Source organism: Passer montanus, unplaced genomic scaffold (assembly GCF_014805655.1).
Source record: "Passer montanus isolate IOZ18808 unplaced genomic scaffold, ASM1480565v1 scaffold29, whole genome shotgun sequence".
Classification (NCBI taxonomy): Eukaryota; Metazoa; Chordata; class Aves; order Passeriformes; family Passeridae; genus Passer; species Passer montanus.
In genome coordinates, this window is record NW_024367596.1 from 4,610,284 (window position 1) to 4,637,306 (window position 27,023).

The window sequence follows — 27,023 nt, forward strand, 5'->3', positions numbered from 1 at the left end:
CTGTAATCACAGAAGAATCTCTCAGGCATGCAGGGAATGGAGAATTGCACCCAGCAAGATCTGACCCTCTTTTCTCCAGTCCCTCTGCTGACAAAGCCTTTTCACACTTGTGTGAAATGGTAATGTGGGAGGGGGATTCCCTGGCTCCCATCCCTCCTGACATTTTCAATGCGTTTCCCAGGCCTGTTTTTCCATCCTGCAGTGTAAAATTAATTTTGATGAAATCTTGAGTGAATTAAACTGCAACTCAGCAATCTCCTTTCTCAGCTCATATTTGCTGCCTGCCTTATTTATGTGGAGAAGAAGCACTTGGACATGCCAATGGTCCTGTCATTTATTTGCCTTGTGCATCGTGCCTTTGGCTACTAGAATTAAACTGGAAAATACAATTAAGAGCATTAGCTGTAGCAGACATACAAAAAAATATCATTACATGCTTGACAATGTTCTCCTTCATATTGTTAATCCCTGCAGATCTACCTGTGCTATTAGATTTCATATACAGATTTCATTTTTCTCTGAAGACTACATTAATTGGAATGAACATTCCTGTTTATATAAGGGCAGAAAAGGAAGATATCACCATGCTGGAAAGCCTCACCTGACTTTTCTGGGTGAGTATGGTCTAAACTTGAACTGAGCAAATATTATTCAGGCTTCAAAATGTTTGCAGATAGCTAGACAATTTTGTTAGGTAATGTGTTTGGCTTGCTGCACCGTGGAAAATATTTGTGTGTAAACACAAATTTCCACATAAACAAAGTTGGTCTGTGGTGAAAAGCAGAGAGAGGCAGCTCAGATGGGATCTGGGCATGTGGATCCTTCCTCCCTACACACCTCAGCAGGGAGCATGGGCTTGAGAGCCACACTGGTGACATCTTGCAAGGAGCAAACCTAAGTACTGAGAGCACAAATGTCCCTCACTCTTCATCCCCAGATTAAAATACATGATCAAAGGAAAGCAAAATTCTTACACAGAAAATGGCTACAGCAAGTTGGAAAGCACAGCTGCTGAGCACAGCACTGAAATTTCTGTAGCTCTTTCCCTGCAAAAATATTTTTGGGGAAAAAAGTTTCTGATAAGATAAGATAACCCGAAATGGTATTAACAGTGCAAACCCAGATTATTTGCTTTATCAGTGAGATTGAGAATTCACATATGCCTAATACTTGTGCCTCTCAATTCATTTTGGCCTTCTTCATGGTGAGAATATATTATTAGTCATATAAATAGTTCACAAAACACTTTAAATACATACCTCTTTAACCTCTAGTAGAAACACACCATTGCAAGACTTTATTGCAAAGACCTCACAGAAATCCCTGTCACCCTCAGTTTGAATCTCCTCTCTACCTTAGCTGCCACCAGAAAAGTATTTCCAAAGGAAACAAATGTCTAAAGAAGAAAGGGCAGGAGAAATAACAGGGTGAGAAGGAAAGTAAGAAAGACAAATCTGGACAAGTCCAACTGAGTGGTGACATGTCTCCAGTGAGGTGATGGAACACAGACAGGCTGGCACCTCTGCAGAGTTAAAACAGACCAGGCTGGAGAAAGGAGACATTTTCTTTTACCCAGGGCTTGCATTTCCAGCCCTGTATGCTGCGCTGCATGAAAGCATACTAAATACCTGAGACATTAAGTCCCAGCTATAAAAAAAAGCTGAAATTACAGGCATTTAGTGGAAGAACAGTTTTTTTAAAGAATGGTAGTGCCAGGAGCAAGATAACTCTAGCTGTGTGCTGTTTGCAACTTTTTATCATTTCTTCTTAGTCCTGATAAAGGCTGTAAAAGAGTATATAAACCAGGCAACCTTGCCCAGCTGTACTTGTTTCATTTAATGATTACTGCTCAAGGTAGACCAGAGAGCAAACAGAACCGAAACTCTCTACACCCAGGGCAAACAAACTTCAGATTCATGGGATACTTCAAAGCACGTTCAAGTAGTCTTTTCCTCAGTTCTAAGGGGTTTGGTTTTGGCTGGTGAGGTCTGGATACCTCCGACAAGGTTTTGCTGAAGGGCAGAACAGTCCTGATTTGCACAATTCCCAACATTTCCCAACATTTCTCAAGATTTCTGTTCGGTGCTGCTACCTCTTGGCTCCAGAAGGGCAGGGCTGAGTCAGTAAACAGGCAGGGTTTTTTGGCCAGGCTCCTTCCTTATTAGCTGTGAGCAGCAGATTGTTTAATATTTGAAGCACTCTCCTGGAACCACACTGGCTCATTTATTTTCAAACATTTCAGGGAAAAGGAAACAAGCTGAGTGGAGGGGTGGAGCAGATAAGCAGCAATGTTTTTCCCTCCTTAGCTAAGTATTTTTTTGATACTGTGGAAAGCACCAGCTCTAAAAGTTTTGACCTTACCTATGTGTGTTCGGTTTGCCTATTCAGAAAAGTAAGGTAAATTCTCATTTAAATTCCCTGTTTGTTTGTGCTAGTCACTGCTCTCCTTGCTCTGGTGTCAGGGGTTCCTTCACCAGCACATTAGATGAAGCAGCTGCAAATAATGTGGGCAAAAGTTTTCTAATCTGAGTTAGGTGTATCCCTATTCAAACCTCACTGACTCAGCTTGAGAGATGCTCACAGACCCCTCTGGCTGGGGCAGCAGCTCCTGCTGTTGGGCTCTTGGGGTTCCCTCTCTGCCAGCTGTGCTCCCAGAGCTCCTCAGGACAATGTGTCTCTCTCTTGGGTTCAGCAGACTCTTAAGGTCCTAAAATGACAATATGTCAGTCATCTAATTTCTAAGTCCTAAGTCTCAGAGGACTCTCCATGCTCCCAAGCCTGCAGCAGCTTGGTGTTGTAGGAGCCTTGTCAGGGAAGAAAAGAGCAAACCTGTTAGAGCAAGTGCCAGCCCTGGTGCCAGCCCGCTGGCTGCTGCTGTGTTTGTCTCCTAAAATCCTGGCCTGAATAAACACTGCTGGCACTGTGGTGAACTGCTGCATTCTGCAATGCCTTGCACAGCAGATAGAGTTCACATGGATTTTGTGCAACCCCTGTGGCTGAGCACTGGGCTAGTGAATCCCAGCACCAAAGGGGCTCCCCAGGCTGCCAATCCATCTCTGACTAAATTCACAATCTCTTGCTGCAAGCCTCAACAAGGAAACGCCTCCATTGTTTGGCCTCGATGGTGCCTGCAAGAGCTGGCCCGTGTCCAGGCATTGGGGAAGTGACAGTGACAGCAGGGTGGAATTTCCCTGCCCCACCTGCATCCCAAAGCCGCCCCTGCCCATGGGAGAGCTCCTGCTCCCAGGCCTGGTGCAGGCACAAAAGTTTAACCCAGCTGATCTTCAACCCTTGCTGGCTTGGTTGCTTTTTCAACTTTCCTCTCCCCAAGCTCAGTGCCCTCCTTCCCACCCAGCAAAGATCCCCTGGTTCTTGAGACATCCCTTAGGGCAAGGATGAAGTATTAACAGGAAATTCACCTTCTGCTTTAACTTGTTATTCATCTGGAAAATAAATGACTTCAGCATTTCATTATGGGACCTGGCACAGATTAGCTTTTAACGATTCCTGTGCCCTGATTGATTTGGAAGGGGAAAGATAGTTGGTTTTGCTCCCAGCTTTGGGAAATAAGTCTGGGTCAAGGGGAGTTGCTTGGATGTTTACAAGAACAGTGTGGTGACTGCTGTCAGCTAGGACAAAGAGGTGCTGAGTTAACCCTGCTGCCCTTAGCCCACTGCAGCTTAGCAAACAAGCCTGTTGAGGAAGTTTTAGGGGGAAGAGCACCCAACTGTGTTGGCTCTGCTGCATTAACATGCAAACAGCAAACGGCTTTTTACAGCTCAGGAGATACTGGTCTGAGCAGGAGAGGTGACATATGCTACTCAAGCTAAAGTTGCATTTCAAAGTGACACTAAAGAGTAAGTTAGAATTGGGACTTGCATTTGGGAGTGAGGGCCCAAAGAGATTGCATGAGTGGCTGATGAAGTAAATGCATGAATCTGCCCCAAGGTGACAGCTCAGCAGACTTGTTCAGATCTTGCTTAAACTCAGATATTCCCTTGGAAACTCAAGTGAGAAAATCACCAGCCCAAGAGCCAAGATGATGACACTTAAAAAAATAAAAGGCCTGAGCCCAAATTCATGCCAGTATCATCGTTTTAGCCTGACTAAAATGACCATTATAAATCTAGAGCCAGCCTATAATCCTTAATGAAGTGGTTCTAGGTTTGTACTATGACAATTTAAATGTATATGTGTGTGTGTGTGTGTATATATTTGCACAAGTATAATTTATAGCAAGTAGTTTCTGAGAGTGTACTGAAAAATGTACATTGGCTCAGGCTGAAATCTCTGTTTCACCAGCTTCACCATGTCACTCATGGTGAGACATGTAACTGCACAGGCCTTTCTCACATTTGTACCCCCATCTTTGATTTTTCATAATTCCACTGTGGACTAGGCCAACCCCCAGTTAAATCTGTGTCTGTGTCCAAAGAGACTCCTTGCATTCCAGATGCCCTGTCTGCAGGCCACCACTCTGGGGCTGAACATGAAATACAAATGTACAACATCTGATCTCTGATTAACCACCTGGTATTTCAGCAGATCATACAGGACCTGAACTAAACAGCTAAAACTAATTTGGTTCTTTGTGCTCACATCCAGGCTGATACTGTGCCTCCAGGGTATTGCTGTGACTGTGAACATAACCAGGGGCATCTTCCTTTACTGTCTGCACAGACCAGGATTTGCAATGGTATGGTATTTGGAAAGGCTGGGAAGTGCAGGTGAACTGGTGATGAAAAATAGGAATGCAAAAAGAAATTGGGAGTTTTTGAGGGGTTTTTGCAGGTGTTGTTGGTTTTTTTCCAGGGGTTTTTGGAGCCCCAGTGCTGGGTGCAGGCCCTGACCCCTCAGGCTGAGCCTCTCCAGCTGCACAGGGAGATGAGGAGGCACGTCTGACTCCTGCCTTTGCATGCTCCTCAGCATAGGATTTTTTGGGGAGGAAGAAAACCCTTATAAATAGAGTCACACTAAATTGCTGAGCTGTTCTGGCTGTGCAGTGCTCCCTAACCCGCAGGGCGTTTGTGGCAGAGGATGCGATGGCTGCTGAGGCAGCATGGAGCACGTGCACGGGGCTGGGTGTGAGAAACACCAAAGATAACTCATCTGATAGCCCAATAACCCCAGATAACTCCAATAACCCACACCCCAGCTGCTGGCTGTGCCAAATAATTCCAATAACCCACAACACCAAGCTGCTGCAGGCTTGGGCTCCCACAGGCCCCAGAGCAGAGCCCTGCCAGTGGGGTTCTTGGAAGGGTCATCTCCTTCCAGCATAAAGAGCAGGGGTACAAGGGCTGTAAAAATTGCCTTTTTTTCTTACACTGAGTTGCCTTTTGCACCGTTAAAAGAGCAGAGATGCCACAGCAGAAGGGCAAAAACAGCCCCACTTCTTCAGGTATTACCCTGCACCATTTCCACGGGGACTCACAGCTCTCTGTAGGTTTTTGGAGTGCTGCTTATGCCTCCATGCAGCCCTCACTGGCACAGAGAGATGGCTGAGCAGGCAATGGAGGCAGCCCTGAAAATCCAGCTCTCCATGGGCATGGCCCTGGGCACAGAGCAGAGATTTCCCCTGGGTGCCCTCCCTCGCCCTTCTGGGCCTGCAGACATGCTCGGGCAGCTGCAGCGCGCCTGGGTCACTGCACACACCCCAGCGGGTCCCAGGGTCTGAAATAACGGGCAGATCACCTGAAAAACACCCTCAGAGCCTGCCAAGGGCTGAGTGAGTCATGCTGAGCAACCACAGAATGGTTGGGTTAATCTCATCTCATCCACCCCCTGCCATGGGCAGGGACACCCTGCACTCCATCGGGTTTCTCAAAGCCATGTCCAACCTGGCCTTGGACACTTCCAGGATGGAATGGTTATGAGTTGCTTGTTTGTTTAAGTTTTAGGTGGTTTTTTGGTTTTTTTTTTTTTTTGTTTTTTGTTTTGTTTTTTTTTTTTGCAATAACTCTGAGTAATTCCCCCTTGGCATGACTCTCCTGCCTTGTCCATGCATGAATTCACAGTCACGGCTGGGCTGCCCCAACGCTCTGGTGCAGTGCCCACAATAACACTTCCTGACTGACAGTGTGGTTTCAGAAATTGCTGCACCAGACTTTGCTTTAAACGCTCCCTCTGCTGGCTGTACTGCAGATGATTGACTTAGAACTAGAAACTTCAGAGTGGAATTAGATTTTTGTGAAATTACTAGGTTAACAGGAAGAATTCCCTTTATTCCTTCACCACACCCCAAATTCCACCTCTCAATGGCACTGAGTGTACTGCACCTGTCTGACACTGGCACAGCATTTGCGGGAGAGGGACTTTTCTATAACACCAATATAACAGCAGTTATTGCTGATTTAAGTCTCTTAATATGAAATTTATTCTCTCCTTTAACAAATTTTGCCTCTCCTATACCCCTAGACTGTCATATGATGGGAAGTGTTGGGGTTTGAGATTCTGCTTCAGAAATGAATAATTGTTGTAATGTAAGTTTTCAGTGTTCTCTACATTTTATAAAATCAGCAAAAGTTATTTAAAATATTGTGTCTGTAAAAACATCTTTAAAGGAGCCACTGCAAGGTTTCTTTTCTTGGCTTTATTTTTCCTGTGTTCCTGCTGAATGGTTGATAAACCCTTTAAAATTGTGTAGAAAATAATTTGGGAAAAGTATTAGATTTGCATTAGGTGTGAATTTAGTCTCACATTAATGATGTGCTGCCAGCTATTTAGATGACATTTACAAAAGAAGTAAATGCCACTGGCTCAGTGCCAGAAAAACTGGAAGTAAGAGCAAGGAGAAAACATTCGTCATCCCTGAGGATGAACAACATAAAACATGGCCCAGCTCCAAAGAGTTTTGTAAGTGTGAGGCAAGGTGCAGAACCCAGGCAGGCGGGATGCAGGAGAAGGATTTTGGGATCCAGCTGTGTCAGGCACACCTGGCTCAGGCACAGCCCCAGGAGCACTCGCTGCTGCTCCAGCTGAGGGTGGGAGGTGGGAAATAGGGCACAGGGACAAGCAGGGGACGTGGTCACAGCCTCACTCACTGCCCTGCCTTGCCAAGCCCCACACAGTCAGATGTTTTATGACATCTGAGAAAACACCACTGGAAAAAAAAAATGTTTTATGTGGCCCAGACTGTTTTTCATGCATTCAATTTCATGCATTCAATTTCATGCAAGCAGGAATATGACTCTTGCTGGCTTAAAAATAGGGTTGTAAGTCCTTTGAAGCATTTTTCCCCACCACTTTTTTTTTTTTTCATCAGAAAAAAGACTTTGTATTCTGTGAAAGGCACAGGACCCTGCTAGACAAAGTGGGAACAACCCCCCCCCCCTCCTTAGGATATTTCAAAAGCAATGCTGCTGTGATCAATAAATGAGAGAACAGGGGCAGAAAATGGGTTGCAGGTCAAAAGAATGTGAAAGGAAGGCAAACAGGAATAAAAAAAGGAACCTGGACTTTTGCTGGCTAAACCAAATTTCAAACACACGTATAACCTATAGACAAATAAAAATGTGTTTATACATCAGAATGGAGAATGTGAGTTCTGCTGTATATCTTGAAGAAGAACAGCAGCAGCAGTGCAGATTTGTCCACTCTTCAGCACCAGCAGATGTGGTCAGCATTAATAATTTGGCAGAAATGGAGATCAAGGAGATGACCCTCACAACCCACGGACACACAGAAGTCTCCTGCCTTGAAAACAATCAAAAATGAGACTGGAAATGCTCAGAAATACAAAACCAGTGGTCCTGGGAAAAATAAAATAAGTCACAGGTATATTTCACTTTATTTATTTGTTCTTCATTTTGATAGCACATCTCAAATTACACTTGGTAATGAGATCTTACAAATCTTTCCCCTGCTCTGGGACAAAAAGCAAAAACCACTCATGCATAAGGTATTGAATGCATTCACATCAAGTATGTTGTATGTTGGGCTTTTGAACATCATAAATATGAGAACATTAAACCAACTGGTATTGGAATTTTTTAACAATATCATTGTTACAGATCACAGCAGCTTAAAAGGTTTAACTCAAGTTTACTTATTTCCAATATTTTTACTTGTAAAAGATTCCAGTAAAGTTTGATAAGAGATTAAAAAATATAGAGGCCCAAATACTACAAAATAATGTTTTAAATATGAAGCATTTCTATTTAGTTTGTAAGTTTTAAAACTCCCAATGGCTTTTCTGCTTTGACTGGGAATGCAGTTCTGAAATTACTTAAGATGAAGGTTATGAAATTCATTTATTTGTGATTTTTATGCATCATGAAACCTCTTGAAAGAGGTCTGGGCTTCCAGAAATGTTGAACACCCATCCTTTAAGAGGTCCTCAGCTAGAGACACAAAATCTCCATCTATTCCTGCAAATATAAGCCACAACACTGGGGACCCACTAATAAGAGTTCTCAGGTCTAAGAAAGCAGGATAAGAATGAGTATAGATTCTGTTATGCAAGTTGATTTTGCCTTTTTTTTTTTTTTAAGCTGTCACCTGAATGCTTTGATAGCCATCAGGAACAAGATATTTTTGCAATAGAGGGATAGAGTCTAATTGTAGAAGGGGAAGAAAAACTACCTACAGAAGCCAAGATCATGGTAAGAAAACGAATTTATTGAACATCTTTTCTGAAAAGACTCTACCATGCACAGGTGAAATATTGCTACAAACACTTGCTCTGATCCTACATCATGCCTTAAACTGCTTTTTGAAATAACTAAGGGATGAAGGTGCAAGATGAACCCAAGGAAACACCTGGGGATGTACAAAAACACAGGAACAAATCCAGGTGTTGTAACATGGATTAATCTTAATCCCTGGCTACCAGGCATCTGCTTTCTATATAACCCTGAGTCAGTTCCTAGGAGCTTGTAGCAACACAGCTGGAAACAACCCTAAACTTTCAATCTGGGACATGGGGACTGTTTGCAAAGGAGGACAAAGCACGGGAGGAGGAAAGCTGGGTTGGGACTAACTCGGTTCAAGGGTTACATTGAATTAAAAAGCCAGCTCTCTGTCTTTTTAGAACAGGAATTCAGACCTCTTTTTTTGCATGTTGTAGGATCCCTCAGGTGTCTCTGCAGCTCTCAGGTATTAAACCACAAAGCTGCAAGATCAAAGTAGTCCAGATGCTCTGACAGAAGTAGGTAAGAGCGTGCATCACATCCACGTGGTGCTGAGATCTCGGCCATCGCACCGGCTGCTGACGGCTTCGTAAACACGTTCACTCCAGTTATAAACTTACTTATTTCTTGTGCCAAGACTTCAATGTGCTTCAGTGCATGAAGGAAATTTACAACCCACTCCAGGAATATATATATGTATATATATTCCAGCTCTCCCTTTCATTTCAGTGAAAAAAAAAAACAAACCAGCAGCAATTATATTTTAGATTCGTAACAGATATTTATAACTTAGCTATAAACAAATGCTGAGCTAAAGCTTTGCAGAAAGCTCTCAGGAAAACTAATTATTATAAGATTTATAGGAATATTAACCATTTTTTTCCAGTACCACAGTTATACTATGATATATAATCATAGTATATCTACATATTATACTAATGACCATGACTAGATATAAATTGTATCATTTCTGACACTGGTTTACTCTTTTAAGTGGGAAATACAAGAAGAAGCCTATTGTTATAACTCAGTGCAGTGATTTTTTTATTTTTTTTTTTACTATTTTAGTCATAGGTTAAGGTCAGGTAAATGTAGCTGTCTCCATATAAAGGGAAAGGACTCTGGGGCAGATTAGTAACTTGTTTTTTGAATTTTAAGTGGGAAATACAAGAAGAAGCCTATTGTTATAACTCAGTGCAGTGATTTTTTTTTTACTATTTTAGTAATAGGTTAAGATCAGGTAAATATAAAGGGAAAGGACTCTGGGGAAGATTAGTAACTTGTTTTTTGACTAGATATAACTTTGGTTGCTGTCTGTTCAAAGCATACAATCTATGAAGTTTTATTTATGGGGAAAAGGAGGAAAGCTTAAATCCAGATAAAACGTTTTAATTCCTCTGCGGTGTTAATTTGGTTTCTTGATCAAAATTTATTCTGATTCAGATTGTCACTTGGTTGCTCTAATTCCACCAAGTCTTTGTAAATGCTAAATGGAAGAAGAATCTGGGCCACTGTTGAAAAAGCTTTGCCTTGTGATCTCCGTGTGAACTATGCTGGGAATGAGTTTTGGCCTGCATGACTGAGCTGACATCCAGGCCTTGTCTCATTAATGGTTTTTTTAATACACACAACCACATTAACAACCTGGTGTTTCCAGGAAGCAGTGATTCAGCAAAGCCATTCTTCTACTTAATTTAAATCCCAGTCAAAGGGGACTGCTCTGTATGTATTTTAAATGTCAGAAGGCAGTTTGATCTACCAGAACCTGATGGGGTTTTCTGAAGAACTTTTCAGAATCCTGCTATAAGGAATGCTTTAATGAAATAGCCTTTGTCATGATCTCCAAGGGTTAAGAAGCCTCACCTTAGGGTTCCTGAACCAGGACAGAGGGGAGCAAACTGCTCAGTAGGACCCAAGCCCAGCAGCATCCCTGATGTGGGACAGGCTCTGAGCCAGCTCTTGGAGAAGGATGGAAAGTCAAAAGCCATGGGAGCTGCTGAGTGCCTGCAGTCACATTCCCATCCGTGTGCTTCGCCCACGCCTGAGAATTCAGCTTCACAGCTCTGTTGTGAGGTAGGAAATCACTGCCTCCCTTGACGTGGGGTGCAAGGTGATGATGTTTTTCTCCTGGGGACCCACAGGAAGTCTGTGGTAAAGCTGAGGATGAATTTCATCTCCCACTCTCTCCTCTGCCTATGGGCTTTTGACACCACCTTCATCTCTGCAAGCTGTGAGCAGCCTGGACAATACAGTCACAAAGTGGTTTCTCTCCCCTGTCCTGCCTGTCTGAACTTTACAGACTGGCTCAAACTGCACAGATTTGCTGCCCAGTAGCGAGATCGTCTTACCTAGAGCAGTCTACAAGACAGACAAAGCTCAGCTGCAAAGCTCAGAATTAAATCTTCTATATAGACTGGAGCCTACTTGTATTCACTTGCTTTCCTCCTTTCACGAAGCAGGAAATACAATAAAAACTACAAACACAAAAGAAAAGTCAATGAACAAAACTTCTACTATTAATTACAAACATTAGTGCAAACCACACAGCAGACTATTTGTAGTAAGGTCAGTATTTTCGGTAAGGAGGTCATGTAACTGAGGCTTTAAACACAGGTGAAGTCACATTCTTTAGCCAAATAAGTAGTCAGCTTTGAAGGTCACTCACACAGGAAACCTGGATTCTGCTGCTACACATAGTGTTTTATATTGCCTATTTGTGTGTATGCTATCATACTTTTTATTGAAAATATATTTAGTCCTGTACCTTCTAAAAATTTATTTATTAAAAGGTGGTACAGACCAAATTCCAAAGCTGAATTACAGGTTTGGCTAAGAGACTCATCTAGCATAATTTTAACTGCCTAGAAGAGCTTTTTCAAAAAATATTTTAAAAAATTTAAATAAGCTGTTTGTCTATGGCAAAAAGCCAACACCTAAATCCTTGCTTGTCATTCAAATTCATGGCCCTGCTGTCCAAGGTTCTCACTGTGACATCAGATGCTTAACACTGCTGTAAACTAGCTCACGGTTTTTACATATTCAGAAGTAGATGTAGATGTTAGGATTTATCTCACATCACTTCAAAGCCAGGGCCTTTGTTCTTAATTAAGAGTCAAAGCTTGAAAGTTGCAGCCAGGTAGGAATCCTGCAGGAATCCTGATCTCCCTGCTCAACAGGTGTTTATGTTTGGCAGTAGTCATCTGGGAGAAAGTGGAAAAAAGACGGGTTTGAAAAAAAAGTACTCCTCAAAATTCTTTACTGGGCAAGGCCAATGGAGCTAGAAAATGCTGCAGTTAGTGGTCTGCAGCCGAACAGTGAAGTCAAAATTCAGAAAAGTGCACTTTTTGATTGTTTGCTCCTCCGCCAGAACAGACACCGCAGCCACGCACCCACCCTGCGCCTTCCGGCCCGGGGGCCCTCCCTTCACAGGTTCTCATCCAGCCACTTGATGTAGCTGTTCCTGGTCTGCACGCCGGCCGAGAAATCCGTGGGCCACACAGTGAAGATCATGCAGCCGTGGAAGCAGTCGTGGAAGTGGTCAAGGGTGACGGGCACGCCGGCGCGCTCCAGGCGCGCGGCGTACATGGCGCCGTCGTCGCGCAGCACGTCGTTCTCGCAGGTCAGCATGTAGGTGGGCGGCTGCCGCGCCAGCGTCGCGTCGTCCGCCAGCAGCGGCACCGCCCGCACGTCCAGCAGCGCCGGCAGCCGCTCCACGATGGCCGCCGTGCCCGTGGTCTGCACCACGGGCTTGTAGTTCTTCTTGAAGGAGGGAGGCAGCAGGGACGTCCAGTTGAGGCGCGCGCGGAAGGACAGGGCCTGGCCCACGTTGAGCGCGGTGTGGTTGTTGATGAGCAGCTCGTGGGCCAGGTCGTAGTTGCCGTTGATGTAATCGATCCAGTAGTTGATCATGACGTAGCGAGGAAGCACGGGCATGTTCATGTTCTGCTGGTAGGAAGGCGTGTTGAAGTCAAAGGCCTGGAGGACTGGATAAATCAAGGCCTGCAGTTTCGGTCTGACAGGCAAATCCTCATCTTTGCTAAGCTGTGCGAAAAACACAGGACACAATTAAGAATTATACAGAAAATAAACACGTATCAACGTGGAACTTTAGGAAAGCAAACATTCATTTGACAGTTTTAGAGTGAATTCTGCTCTTATTCAGGTAATGTGGCTGGTTTGTCTGAAGTATTAGCAGCCTGATCTTTTTCTCCTCTCTAAGGTGGCCATTCAGGCACATCCAGCATCCCGTTCCCAACAGAAACCAGTGACATCAGTTTATTGAAGGGAATAAGAAGAAAAAAAATGTGTAAAGTGGCATTTCTCTAACACAGTGCCCAGCTGAACAAGTGGCAACAGCAGGATTTCCTGAATCAAAGGAGCTACTCTTGCTTTTAAGAGCTTTCCATGGATTTTTCTTCCATGAATTGACCTTATTGTTTTTTTTCAGCAAATGCAGATTGCTGGCATCCACAGTTTCTTCTAGCAAAGATGCACCTGGTGCAGAAGCACCTCCCTGTGTCTGACTTGACCTGCATTTGATTTAAGTCTACCAATTACAAATTTGGTGCCCCCTGATTGCCTTACTGGGGGCATATGTTGACAATAGTCAGCAAACTCTTTGTTTCATCTCCTGCACAAGATTCCCAGTGCCCTATCGTGTCTCATCTGGTTTAAAAAGAATTATGCATCAGGAAATCAAATTAGGAATGCTCTTTCCAAAACGTGGCACTATCATGTTTATCAGTCCTCAATATTGAAGCTTTTATTGTAATTGTTTCTTATTAATTTTTCCACCCTAATTCAATATTGCAAGGTTGTCATGATAATTAGTTGTCTGGACATGGTATCTGCTTTCTTATCACTAATGGTTATGGAAATAAGAAAAAGTTTGTAATAATAATATTTCATTCAACCGTAAAAAATATTACTTGCCTCGGGTCTCCTTTAAACTCTTTACTAGATCAAATTCAGATTACATTTAAACTGCAGATACACAAAAGAAATTTCCTTAAAAGTGCAAAATGCTGCAGGAAGACAATTTAACAGAAGAATTAAGCTCCATTTACTGTATATTTTGTCCTTCATTTGTATTTGAAAGAAATAAAAGCATATTTCCAGAGACAATTATCTAAAAATAGGCAACCATATCAAGAAATTATGCCTACTTGGAAAAACAAGGAGTTCACCAGCAAAATAGGTAAAAAAAAGTCATTTAGCTACTTGCTCTTAAACTCTGGTCCATAACAACTTGTGAGTGTAACAGCACATCACAACCTATGTGATTCATATAGTGTCTGAGTCACTGTAGAGAAGGAAAATGAGCAAATTCTGTCTTTCTACCATTCTGTTTTCAAGCGTGGCACATCACCATGTGATGGTGCAGCACAAAGACCCTGCTAGCCTCCCAGCAGTGCAATACAGAACGCTCAGTGGATGTTACCTGTTGGCACACAGCAGCTGCCAAATTCCCTCCTGCACTGTCCCCAGAGATTGCAATTCGACTGGGGTCCACTGAATACTCAGCTAAGACATCAGGCTGCAGGAAATGCTTTGTTGCACGAAGAGCATCGTGGTACTGCTCAGGGAAGCACACCTCAGGCACCAGCCTGTATCTGCAAAAGGAAAGGGATGATAAACAATTCTTATCTCTACTTTATCGTACTGGTGTTATTGTACCTCTCCTTCAGGATTTACAGATGATATCAGATAAGCCTTACTGGAAATAAGTATTTCATTAGGATAAATAGTACAGGAGAAGTAGGAGGTGTGTAATATGTATGTAAGACTTAATCTTATAATTAATGTTCTAATTTGGAAAGATTAAAATGGACTTATTAGACATGAATAATACCAAGATAGCATAAAATTGTTCAGCACTTTCCTGAAATTTACAGTGGAGGATTTCATCATGCATTATAAAAATTCAATAGTTAAGACACCCTTGGCAAGGGAGTCGTTACACCCTGCCTGGTTTTGATCCAGATTCCCACCTTAACAAGCATGAGGGTGAGTAAATCATACACACCCAACATGCTCCTCTTTGGCTGAGCCAAACACCTAAGCACTTCTGCTTCCCAAATTTTTACTGATGTCAGGAGAGAATAAACCTTGCTATCCAATGAACAATAGCCAAGAAATGAAGCAAAGCCAATTTTCTCCAATGCAACAGATACAGTAATTCCTTTCCTGTATCAAGGAGAGGAGCAGGAATACACCCATTGGGCAGGTGGGAAATGGAGGCACAGAGGGCAAACAGCCTGCCAGGAAGAGCCAGCAGCTGAATCCCATGCATGAGGCTTCCTCAGCTTCTAAATAACAGTGCAGGAGAAATCTGCTTGTATTTACTGGCTAATTTGACATACAAGCTGGGCTTTATGGTACAAAGCAAAGTTTCCAGCTTTTCAAACAACAGATTTTACACTTTCTCAGTAGAGCCTAGCCAACCAAAATTCAGTTCTGTGACTCAAAACATCTTTAGATTGTAAGCTAAAGAGGTTTCATATGCAGAATAACTTTTAAACTTAAGATTACAACTTTCAAAACTCCAACTGTGACCTGCTGTCAGAAAGCAATCTGTATCTTGTATATACAGGAATCTGAGAGTGTCCTTTGGGAGCTCCTTGCAAAACAGCGTAACAGTAAACTGTGCATAGATTGTGAAAGTGAGATGTGCAATTAGACCAATGAGGAATCCAATTAGACTTGGCTAATTGAATACACACCCCTTGATTGAATGATGTAATGATTAAGGAAAAGAGGTGATAGTAATTCAAAGCAACAGACAGAGTGATACCAGCATAAATCAGAGAAGGAATAATAAGGAACTTTTCAATATTGTGATTGCTGCTTGTCTGGAATAACCAACAGCTGCTTTTGTAGTTTTTCTTGTTTCTAATAATAAAAAACCCAAAACAGTAAGAAAAAATAAACATACCCCCCCACCCTTTAAAGTACACTATAATAAGCATTAAATGAGTAACATCAACTCCATATAATTAAGTTGCAATTAGATCCCAAAGCTTGGTATGTAATGAACTGCAGGTGGGAAACTTGAGTAATTTTATCAAGTGGTTTGGTTTAAAAAAGAAAATATTGAAGTTGACAATAAAGATAGGAACAGCACCAATCAAGCTGGAATCGTCTAGGTAATGTATTTAGCTAATCAAGAGGTTTGTTTGCCTTGGAATTGTTCAACATGTTAAAAAAGCAGCCCTGCTTCTCTGCTGTCTGGCAGTCTTCTGCTCTTGAGGGAAGTACAAGGCTTAAAAGAGAGGACTGGAACAGTGGGAGATTGCAAGAGCAGCAGGAAACTGCCAGACCTCACAGTGTATTCTAAAATAATTAGAAAACCAAATGAATTTCTGGTACCACTCCAATTTGTTTTATTTTTAAAAGGATAAAGGTATCAGGCTGGTACAGAAAATTACTGTCCAAGTTACAGCCTTAGAGAGAAGCCACTACTGAAGGAGAAGCTAAAAGAACTATGTTACACATTTCTAATACCTTAAAATTACTTGATCAGTTTTAGATTACTTACTCAACAGAGACAACAACAGCGTTCAGAGAGTCAGCCATGATTCTGCAGAGATTGTTGTAAAGGCTTGTTCCTGGAAGGGAAGGACATGGTGTTAGGGACACGTGAGTCAATAGTCACAAAGCTATCATTAAGCTTTCTCAGAAAACATACAGCTATCACACAGATAGAACCCATCAGATTTTACTACCGAAGTAAATGATAAATAAGATCAATCCACAACTGCTTAAGTGCCAAATCCATACTACAGCAGAAGGAACATATAGAATCCTGCAGTCTAATGCCTCTTTTCTCATCTGTTTTTTGGTGACTTCAGATATGTCATTTCACCCACCTATCACAATTTTCTCAGTTGGCCAAAATCTAAGGCACCCCATGGTTTGGGGGCATTTACTTCCAGAGAGGGTTACTGCTGTATGAGTCACTGCCTGTGGTTCATTTTATCATTTTAATATAGCATGCATTGCTTTAATTCAAGTGAGTTGCCCTATTAATGTCAGCTGAGCTACTGAGGATTTTCTGTGGAAATTTAAGGGAGGATTAATCACAGCTATCCTATTTATCAGAGGACTGATTATCTTTAATTTTGTTCCTTTCCAGTTACTTAATTGTTGGTTCCCAGTACTATAAAATAGATTAAGACATGAAACGTTTTCCAAAGTATCCAATCTTAGAAGTTAATATTTAGGTGTAGCAATTGTGTCATTAACTTCTGCACCTTGGACTCTGGGACACATCTGACAAAGCCAAGCTATAATCATCCTGACAAAGTGCAGCAATTTAATATAAATGTTTGCACAACAAGAGTCATATGCAAACTATTACAGAACAAATGATGCAGGCAGCAGGTTAACAAATATCCTTTAGGCAGATCTAAAAAAACCCATCTCAAAACACAATTCCTCTGTAGGAAGAGGAATAAAATGTTTAACTGCTACAGGACAAAGAGACTGGAATTTCCAAAGGCATGTGAAGGCCACATTTTAAAGTTATTTAGGAACCTGAATCTCACTCAAATCATGGTCTAAATGACTTGCACATCCAGAGTCCAAATGCAATCAGTACAGTCTATGTTTCGTATCATTTTGTAAAAATCCACTGATGTTTTTTTTCTGTAGAGGAAGCTGTAGAATCAGGGCTTTATGGACTTCAGGATGTCATGGGAACAATGGGGAAGGAGAAGGAAGGACTCTTCTCAGATGTGGATCTCAGAGCAGCCACAGGAGCCACAAGCCCTTTGTCCCATAGCTGTATTCCTCCTGTATAACGTGGGAGGAATCAGTGGTTACCTCATCACTGCCTATAGCTGTACCTCACTTCCCCTGATTATGTTTGTGGTTTCCAAGTTAATGGAGTAAACAGCATTAAATTTCAAGGTAATTATGCTAGTGGTGGTTGTAGTCCCTAAGGAACAACCCAAGGAGGAACCAACCTCCACTTGTTTCCCTCACACTCCTCCTGTCTGCGCTCAGCAGTGTGTATTCCCAGGCAGATGTTATTTAAGAACCAAACATTAGCAAGGCTATTGCATGCAGTGTAGATCAGCTCAGTGTTCTGGTAATTATTGTCTGAAAATGGGGTAAACCCACGTAATTTCCTTAAATGTAGCCACTGGAACCTGATCACCAAGAAATGACTTTTGCACGTTAACTCAGAAAGTGAGGGACTGGCCCAAGCAGCCCGCCCAGGCATCACAGAAATTTAATCAATAAGCTATTTTTTCCTCTCAGGATGTAACCAAATTAACCTTTTGGTCCTTTTACAGCTCACATGCAGATAAGATATGCACTTCTGCTGTGTGTTCGCAATATTTTTCTCCCTCTCTACTTAGACGTGATCCATCAGAGTGGGGACCATCACTGCTGAATTCAGGTACATCTTAGCAAAACTGCCATTCCTGGCAGGAAAAAGAGCTTTTGGCTTTTCCTGCTAGGAGAAAAGCAGACTGAAATCCTATTTAATTACTGTCAGACACCTACTTGCACTTGCCAAGGCCCAGCCCCCTCCGTGGATGTAAACAACGCTGCGCTTGAGGCTTTCATCTCCCTTGGCTGGAGGTTCAAACACTCTCACTTCCACGCCATCAAAAACAGCATCCGTGATTTTAATGTCTTCAGAGGAGACAGACTTCAGCTTGTCAAAGGTGCAAATCAAATAATTCAGAACTATCAAGTGATGGCTGAGTCTCAGATAGTGAATCAGGTGACACTAGTGGGGGGAAAAGAAGAAAAGAAATTTCTGTTACTTCAGAGCATATCATACTCTACCACATTGATGTGCAAATACAACTGTCTTCAAAGGGCAGGTCCTACATGATTCTTACAATATTTACTGGAAAATGAAATTTTATCAAGAACCTCTAATGTTTTTAAAGCTGTATTAAAACAAAACGCTACCCATAGAAAATTTTCTGTGGAAAAATAAAATTAAACTATGAGCGCTTTGTAGATCACAGCTATGAACAAACACTCAGATCCGCTGAAAGACACCTTGGAAGGGAACAATCCTCATGTTCCACTAGGGGACCTGTGAAGCTCCTCAGACTGGTGCCAGCAGAGGGCAATACTACACAGGCGATGTTTTTTGGTGGAAAAGTATCAAAAACGCAGATTATTTCTCTTGTTCCACTGCAAACCATAGATCTTTCTACTTCCAAATTAAGAAAAGTTCCCAAGGACTGCAAAGAAATTTGGAAACAGGAACAGTCTTAAAGGAATATAATGGTGTTTTTTGGCTTGTCCTGTGTTCCCCTGCAGAACTGGGAAGGATCTGAAACACTAGTCAAGAACAACAGTAGGTTAATGACATTTTTTTCCAACCCCAGAGACTCAAGTGTGTTACTTTTTTATGTGATTAAAACACCAAGAAATTGAAGAATGATCTGATCCTTCTGTCTCCTTATGGCAGAAGAAGCCAGATTTTATCCCCTTTAGCCATCCAGGATTTTTATTTTTTTATTTATTTTTAAAATTTTGCTCTTGCCTTGATTAGAAACCTGTTTCTTGCAGTAAACGCTACTGGGATTCAAGACACTCCTCCACTTTGAAATGGTCATGCCTGCTCTCCACACATGACCTGGTCACTATTTGTAGTGCATACCTGTTCTCATGCCCTGGATGGTGCACCAGGGGTGGCAAAAGGGCAGCCAAAGGACCACACACTGCAGTGCCCAGAGTGACCATTTAAAAGGAAAAGTAGTGGAGGTCTTTCCCCCTTGAGCTCAGACACTGGATAACCAGCAAGGCCTTTTGTACAACTTTCTCAGGCAAGGCAATGGAGTCAGGAAGTAAAATTAACACATATATTTAACATGTACCTGTAGGAACCCTACCACTAGGAAAACTGTCAGCTGGGACCTTTTATTTTATGTTCAAGTAGCAAATATTTGGAACAAGAAGAGGTGTCCTTTTGTATAGGGCTTTTCTACACACACCCACTTTGCAGTGTGAATTTTGCTAGTCCCACTAGTGCAGTGTAACCTGCTACAAAGAATTCAAGATGCTGACACACAGTGAGCAGGGTCACCCAGGTACTGGTCTAACCACATTCACCTGCTGAAGAACAGAGAGCTGCCAGTTTAATCTGTACAAAATCTGCACACAACCCCCTCCAGAAGAAATGCAAGCTTTGAAGCACTCAGCATCCTCTCCTCCAAAGAAGATCTTACAGCCACAATCTCTTACATGTATTTTTTTTGTTTCTCTGTCCTAATTAGTTTGAATGTCAAAAAAATGGAAGTATTTGCTTTTATCCAGGTTCTGTACAGGAAAGGCCCTGCACAGTTCCCACTGCAGACTGCTGTAGAAGAAAAGACAAGTTTGATATTTAAAACCCCCCCCCCTCCAAATTTACACCAAACACAATGGGCTGTTATGTGACCTGGGAATGGAATCCATTTCCAAAACAAGAATTAAAAAAAAAAATACTTTATTTTCTTGCTTTAACTTGTACTAACATTACCCTGCTGAGACACCTTCATAGGAATCCACATTTTAAAATGTTTGCTGCTTTTTGGATGGGACATCATTTCTTCATACTGCAAGTTTTTTCTCTGGGAGAAGAAACACAAAATATCTGCCTGACAGGAAGAAATGCTGAATTCACAAGGCTATCTGCACGGTTTTCTCCCACCATTACTTAAAATTCCCACAGGAAAGCTCAGGACTAGTTTTGAAATCTGAAGAGCAATACATCTATTAATAATCTGGCACACAAATTGTTTGGCTGCCACTGATGTAACCACATAAAGGTCTGATCCTCTCTGTGCCCTATGGAAGTTCCCAGGGGAGGTAACCACTGTGAAGCAGTCTTAGAAATTACTGCTCAAGAAAAGAATGTTTTTGTAGATTTTATTTAGCCTGACTGTGCTGCAATAGATATCTCGTTTTTATTTTCTTCCAGTTTAGTTTGCTCTCTCTGTAGAGAAAATTACCACATGTTCTCTGGAGTCAGGAATGTTTTGTTTTCAAGGCTAGTTAGTGGTGTTTACCAAGAAGTGTTTTGCCCTGTTCTTTTAACCACAGAGCACCCTGGCCCTGTACAGCCTACCAAGCTCTTTCATGCCTATTTCTCCTAGAATAAACCACTCTTTCCAAGAATCCAGAAACCTGGAAGAGATGCTTTCCACATCAGCACACAAAGGCAACAGTCCTAATTATTTATCAGGCATGGGCAGTTTTTTTGCCAAGCATTTATCAGATAGATTCTTTGTTAGTCAATTTGTCTAATCAGCCTATTGGCTTGTAATTTACAAGGCATCAGGATTGCACTTTTTGCTGGCAAAGTGCCAGTCTTGTCCAAAGTTCTCACAAATAAATGTCTTCTTTTCCTCTAAATATTAAAATAAATACCTATCATATCTGAGCAGTCTGTACTAATACTCCTGGCAGAAGATGTGGTTGGCCAACTCTCCTCTAGGAATACCTGCCACTCAAAGGACAGCCCTGCCCATCCTGATGCCTGTTCTTCCCTGGCACCTTTCTTGTGGTGCCCCTGGAAGCCTCAGAGCATGATCTTGCTGCACCAGTTAAATACAAACCCAGCAGAGCCAGAGAAACACCAAACTTCAATCATGTCACCACCTTACTGATACCCCAAGGCAGGAAAGAGGAGCAGGAGCAAGGATGGCACCAGCCCTTCTGGCAGCAGCTGGATCACCTTGAATCTGGGATAAAACTGGGACTGCTCATCTCATGTGAGCAATACTGGGTTTGATCTTTGCTGGTAGCTGTGGTTTCTACCACCCTTCCAGTTACAACCTGCAGGGCTGCTGCAGGTTATCAAATGTAACACTTCAATATATTTGGGGATGATGGATATGGATGTGGAGAGAGGAGAGGAGAGGAGAGGAGAGGAGAGGAGAGGAGAAAGAGAAGAGAAGAGAAGAGAGAAGAGAAGAGAGAAGAGAAGAGAAGAGAAGAGAAGAGAAGAGAAGAGTTCTCTGGTGAAAAGGGAGAGCAGACAGTGCTGTAATACTAAGAGCTAGTGGAGAGGAAGAGAAAGCATAAGGAAAAGGGGGAAGTAAAGAGACTACAGGAAAGAAAGGGGAGATAGTATAAAAATGAAAAGCCTGTGGGCAACTGGCCCAGAACTGCTGTGCCAGCTACAGGCACAGCACATTGCTCGCTCTGGGTCACAGCTGCAATTTTTTCCACTACAGCAAAATCTCCTTTTCTTTTGCCAGGACTTTCCCATGACTGAGATTTTAAGGTAAGGACTATGCAGGCACTCCCAAGGGACTGAACTGTTCAAGACTGACACTTTCCTTCTGGTAAACTCTTTGATATGGGGTGCCAGGTACTGAATGATTTAACTGATGTAGGAGAAATTTTTCAGTAAATGAAGAAAGGAGGGCAGAATGAACAGCAGTGAGGCACCATTACTTCACCTTTAACCACCAATATCTGTCCCTAAATTATATGAATTCTTCTACTGGATCCTCAGCTGATAATTTCATGAAGAAACTCACATCCCTCAAGGACTTGAATTCCATTCTCATCATGTGTTCTCTATTGCAAAAAAGTAACCCAAAAGTTTTTGTTGCAAATGTCCAGTAACCTCTAACTCCACTCAGCACATTGGGACTCTCTGTCCTCAGACGACTTCCTGGGCTAACCCTGGCTCTGCCCTTTAGCCACGGAATTATTGCAACAGGTCAGGTCGCGCTTGCAGGGCACAGAGACACCTCCCTCCAGAGCCATCAGCTGCTGCCTCCAGTGCCCTCCCAGCCGGGCAGAGCCAAGGCCTTGCACCAACCTTTCAGGATTTGGGGGCATCAGGGACTGGGCAAACAGCTAAGGCTCTTTGTACATCCAGCACTACTTGGGACCCAGCCAAATCTCTCACTCATGACTCAACTGAGTAATGATGCTGGAACTGCAAGGCTGAACTGTCTAAAGCTCAACTTCCTACCTTAAAAGACACAGACACTATAGTCAGTTCTGGCATTGCTTTGAAAAAGATACTTCTACAAACATTACAGGCCAAAATGCCAACACAATATCTGCAGTCAGTAACAGATTAGTGAAAAATAAACACGATCATTTCCACATTTAGCTGTGTGTGGAACAGATTGTTTTGTGTGCATCTTGGGCAATTCAGCCTGTTTAAGGGTGATTTTACAAAAAGATTTCTCAATGCAAGTGTCTTGTTGCCCAGTAAAGAATATATCTTTTTAATACTATTAGATAATACAATTTTCAAAGACAAGTGCTCTTAGTTTTATGAATTTCCTTTAGAACTAAAAAGAAACCAGGAAGACTGTTTTTTCAGCTTACTAATTAGAAACAAAATCTAATTATGTTTTAATGTAAGATTTTGCTCACGTACCTATTCAACTATGATGATCTGCTTTTACAGCAACATAAGTTACCTGATCCTGCAAGCAGGACTTACAGTGTGGTTCAGTTTCTGCTTGGGTGCCAGTGCTGTGAGACCTACCTTCCGTAACTAAAACCCTGTTTTACTGTAAATCAATTCTAAGACTGTTCTTGCACCCAGAACCATCAACAACTTACTGCACTGCCTACAACTATGACTTACATCTGTCCAGAAGTCACACACTCTGAAATATGTGGGTAGAGAGAAATTAAAATGTTAGAAAGAAATACAACTGTTTCCTCTACTCTTGAATGTTGATATCCCATGGCTGATTTTATTCCAAAAGTGAGTGGAGAAGAAGCACAAAGGAAACACTTGGCTGATGAGAAGTTTTCTGCCCTGTACAGCTGCCTGCTTTCTTCCATATACATCTATCTGATGGCCTCTATGCCAATCCATTTATTCTTCCAAACCTTTGCTAGCAGTTGTCCCAATTCCAAAAAAATTCCTCTTTCCTTTGCATGCACCAGAATAGCAAGTGTCTTGACAGTAGTGTTCAGAAATAACTTATTTCAAAGGACTTGAGTAAACATGTGCTGCTCTCTTTCCTCTTCTAAGGAACAGTGGTTAGAGGAAGAAGTCAAAATGCTGTTACAGCAGAATTATGAATTGTTCCTCTAGACACTTGTAAATAGACACCAACTGCAAAAATGACTATGTTTAAATCTATGGCTCAATTCTGTAATTAACTTTCTGTGGCTTCCCAAATTTCAGTGAAGCTGATGTACCTGTGCATATATGTATGTACGTAAGTTTTTAATTCCTAATTGTGTTATATCAGTTTCATGTAAAAATGTTACCATGCCCCATTTTGAGACAGGTAATGGGCAAATTGCCCTTTCTTAGGTAAGCATTTTCACAAAAATTATTTAATATCATTAAAGTCTCAGTTTCTTTGTCTTCTTTCCAGAGCAGCACAGGGCATTAGAGAGGGCACAGAACAAGAGAGGGCTCTGGAAAGTCATCTCAGTTTTCACCACCTTCACAGGAATTTTTGTGACCTCAGATAATCACTCCAGCTCTTCCTACCTGTTTCCCCCAGTTTAAGACTTGAACTGACACTTTAGCAGTATCAGTTCCCTTCTTTAGTACATTTTGAAACCTATTTAGAAACTGCCCTATAAACATTACACACGTTTTAAACCACCTGATTCTACTTGAATTTTTGTTGGATTCTCACACTGTGCCAGGACACTGACTCAGTCCCAAGCTTGTAAAGAAATTTATAGCTGCCTGGGGCAAAACTCTACATGCAAATGTAAAAACCTTATCATTAGTACACTGGAAGCCAGTGACAGGCCTATTGTGTTTTATTCACAGTGATTATTAATGCTCTGAGTAAACAAACACATTATCCCTAACAAGAAATGGTCACACTTAATCATCAGAGTCTTGACAAATCCATTTCAAAATAAGCAAAAGACAATTAATTTATTTGAAGCACATGAAGTTTGTGGGGAAAAAAATACATTTCAGAGACTTTAAAATTAGAAAGGTATTTCTGTCAGCTATCAGACCTATAAAGCAAAGTAATAAACAGCAAGCTGAAATACTTTCACAAGTGGGTGAAAGTTCACCAGTCCCACTGAGAGAGATGTTAAACCATTTGGCCTTGAAATAGCTGATAGAGAAAGAAAGAGGAAGCTGACCTCTAGAAAAGGACATACACTTTATTTTATATATATAACTAGAAAAGCTGCCTAACAAAGTAAATACACAAGCTTAACTTTTACAATCCTACCTTTGGTTCTCAAGAGTTCCTTCCTAATGACAGTCATTTATTCCCGACTGTGCTGCCTCAGTGTTAGAAAGACTTCTGAACCCTTGGAAAGCACCTTCTCTTTCTCTCCAGAAACCAATGGCCCACGGCTCACCTGTTGTGTGACTGGGGCACCTCTAACAACTCACCTCCTTCATGCTTCTGGGTAAAACTGACTTGTCTCTTTGTTTTGCAAGTGATGTTACAGGCACTGTTACTTGGTTAGTAGTTTTTCTCACTATTGAAGTTTTTGTTTCTAAGGCCAGAGATGTAAACAGCTAAAAAATTACCACCTTCCCCTTACAAAGTCTTCCCTGCCCCAGAGAGGGGGCAGATGTGGGCACCTCAGTCCTGTCACCAGCCTGCTCCAGCTGGCACCCACCAGGCTTTGTCCTGCCAGCTCTTCCTGGGATTATGACCTCTAGAATATGCCAGGAAGAGATACTTCTCAGCCTCCAAGCTAGTGGCACCAGAATGCACCTACAACCCAACACACCACATGAACAAGCTGAAGATGTAGCTGAGGCAGCAGCAATAGACATATAAATAGCCACAGTCACACCGTTTTCTAAAGTTAGGTCTCCTTGAACCAGAGGTTCTGGCCTTGATTCAGGTGCTCCTGGACAAACCATGACACCGTGTTCTGCAGGCAGCATGCTGTGCAGGCACCATGGCCCTTCTGTCCCTACTCACCAATGACTTTGGGCAAGCTGAGCACCTGCAGCTCAGTCACTTGAGTTAAAAACATGGAGTGAAGCCATAGATTTTACTGCAGAATTTAAGCTATTGTATTGCATCATTTTCCCATCACACAGGATGATTTACAAGTGATCAGGTTTTATCTGCACAGCAAACAGATTTTATCACTTCAACCTAGAGGCATGCTTTGATTCAGCTACACAATCAGACCAAAAGATGTCCCAGGGAATCAGATGAACGATCCATTTAGTCCCAGCCTCTGCCTCCAAAGGTGACAACCAGAGAAACTATTCAGGCAGAATATATAAGTTTGGACACGGTGTGATCCACTGTCTTCATGCTTCCCACTACCCATTACTGCATTAAGAATGTAGCAGGTACATTCCCACCTAGTCCATTTATGAGCCTTCATTAACTCATTTAATCCCATTTTGAAGGGCTCATCATCTGCTCAAAATACAATCTTGTGCACATTTCAAAACAGTCAAAACAACTTTCAATTTTACATCAGTCTTGTCTATGACTTTTAAGTCCTTATGAAAGACTGGATAATATTAGAAGAAAATAAACTTCACAGCTGAAGTCATTATCAGAAATTTTGCCATCTCTGTTCTGTTTCATGCCAGCATAAAAACACTGGCAAGAAAATAAGGGAGAAATCAAGTGACAACTGCTCTGTGACAAAAAGCAAGCATTCAGAGTTTTCTTTAGTAACAAGACTCCAAATCAAGACAGTTTAATATTTGAAGGAGTCCTCTTTCCCTAAGGCACAGGGATCAGATTAAAACCCACTAATTCTTTTTTCCTGACCAGGAGCCGGCAATTCGCACAGCGGACGGAGCCGCCCGCGGTGAGGCTGTGCCGGGAGTCCCGGCAGCGCTCGCCAGACGGACGGACGGACGGACGGACAGGGGCGACACCCGGGGCTGTCCCGCGACAGGAACACGAACCCGCTTCTCCTCCTGCACCGGAACCGGCCGCAGCTCCGGCCCGGCGCACACGCGATGTCACCGAGCCGGGCACTCCCCGCTCGGCTCCAGCCACGGCAGCAGCGCCGGGGGCCGGGCCGGGAGGGCTGTGCGGGGGCCGCTCCCGCTGCGCGGATGCTCGCCCGGCGATGTCACCGAGCCGGGCACTCCCCGCTCGGCTCCAGCCACACGGCAGCAGCGCCGGGGGCCGGCCGGGAGGGCTGCGCGGGGGCCGCTCCCGCTGCGCGGATGCTGCGGGCCGGCACCGTTACCGCGCTTCCGAGCGCCTCCGGTCCCGCTGCGGGGATGTCCGCCCGCCTCCCCGGAGCCGGGCTGCCGGGGCCGCCTTACCGTCTGCTGCACCGCCCGGAAGGTGGCATCCAGCAGCATCAGCTTCCAGGGGTCGGACACGGCGCCGGGCAGCGGCAGGTACACGTAGTAGGCGGACAGGGCGGCCAGCGCCGGCAGCAGCACCCAGGCGGCCCGCATCGCCTCCTCCGCCCCGTGTGCGGCCGCCTCGCCGCGCTCCCCGCGGGGCGCGCACCGCCCCCGGG

The 27,023-nt window shown here is 42.9% G+C and overlaps 1 protein-coding gene and 1 long non-coding RNA gene across 2 annotated transcripts; one reads left to right on the forward strand and one right to left on the reverse strand.

Annotated features, from left to right (window-relative positions):
* The first annotated feature begins 478 nt into the window (after positions 1 to 478).
* LOC120504185 lies at positions 479 to 9,372 on the forward strand. The gene is made up of 3 exons (XR_005627968.1): positions 479 to 614; positions 4,606 to 4,696; positions 6,418 to 9,372. It is a non-coding gene; the product is annotated as an uncharacterized LOC120504185 (long non-coding RNA).
* A 422-nt stretch (positions 9,373 to 9,794) lies between these two features.
* On the reverse strand, positions 9,795 to 27,017 carry NCEH1 (neutral cholesterol ester hydrolase 1). Its single transcript, XM_039713392.1, has 5 exons — positions 26,821 to 27,017; positions 18,144 to 18,372; positions 16,168 to 16,237; positions 14,071 to 14,242; positions 9,795 to 12,671 (listed from the first exon to the last, which is right to left on the reverse strand). Exons 1-5 carry the CDS (start codon positions 26,956 to 26,958, stop codon positions 12,054 to 12,056), a joined length of 1,227 nt encoding a protein of 408 aa, XP_039569326.1. The 5' UTR covers positions 26,959 to 27,017; the 3' UTR covers positions 9,795 to 12,053.
* Positions 27,018 to 27,023: the final 6 nt, after the last annotated feature.

Coding starts and splice junctions, on each gene's coding strand:
- NCEH1 (XM_039713392.1), bottom strand. CDS start 26,958: ATGCGGGCCGCCTGGGTGCTGCTGCCGGCGCTGGCCGCCCTGTCCGCC. Junction 18,373..26,820: donor TCCGGGCGGTGCAGCAGACG/GTAAGGCGGCCC, acceptor TCCCCCCACTAG/TGTCACCTGATTCACTATCT. Junction 14,243..16,167: donor GCTGTTGTTGTCTCTGTTGA/GTAAGTAATCTA, acceptor TTCCTTTTGCAG/ATACAGGCTGGTGCCTGAGG.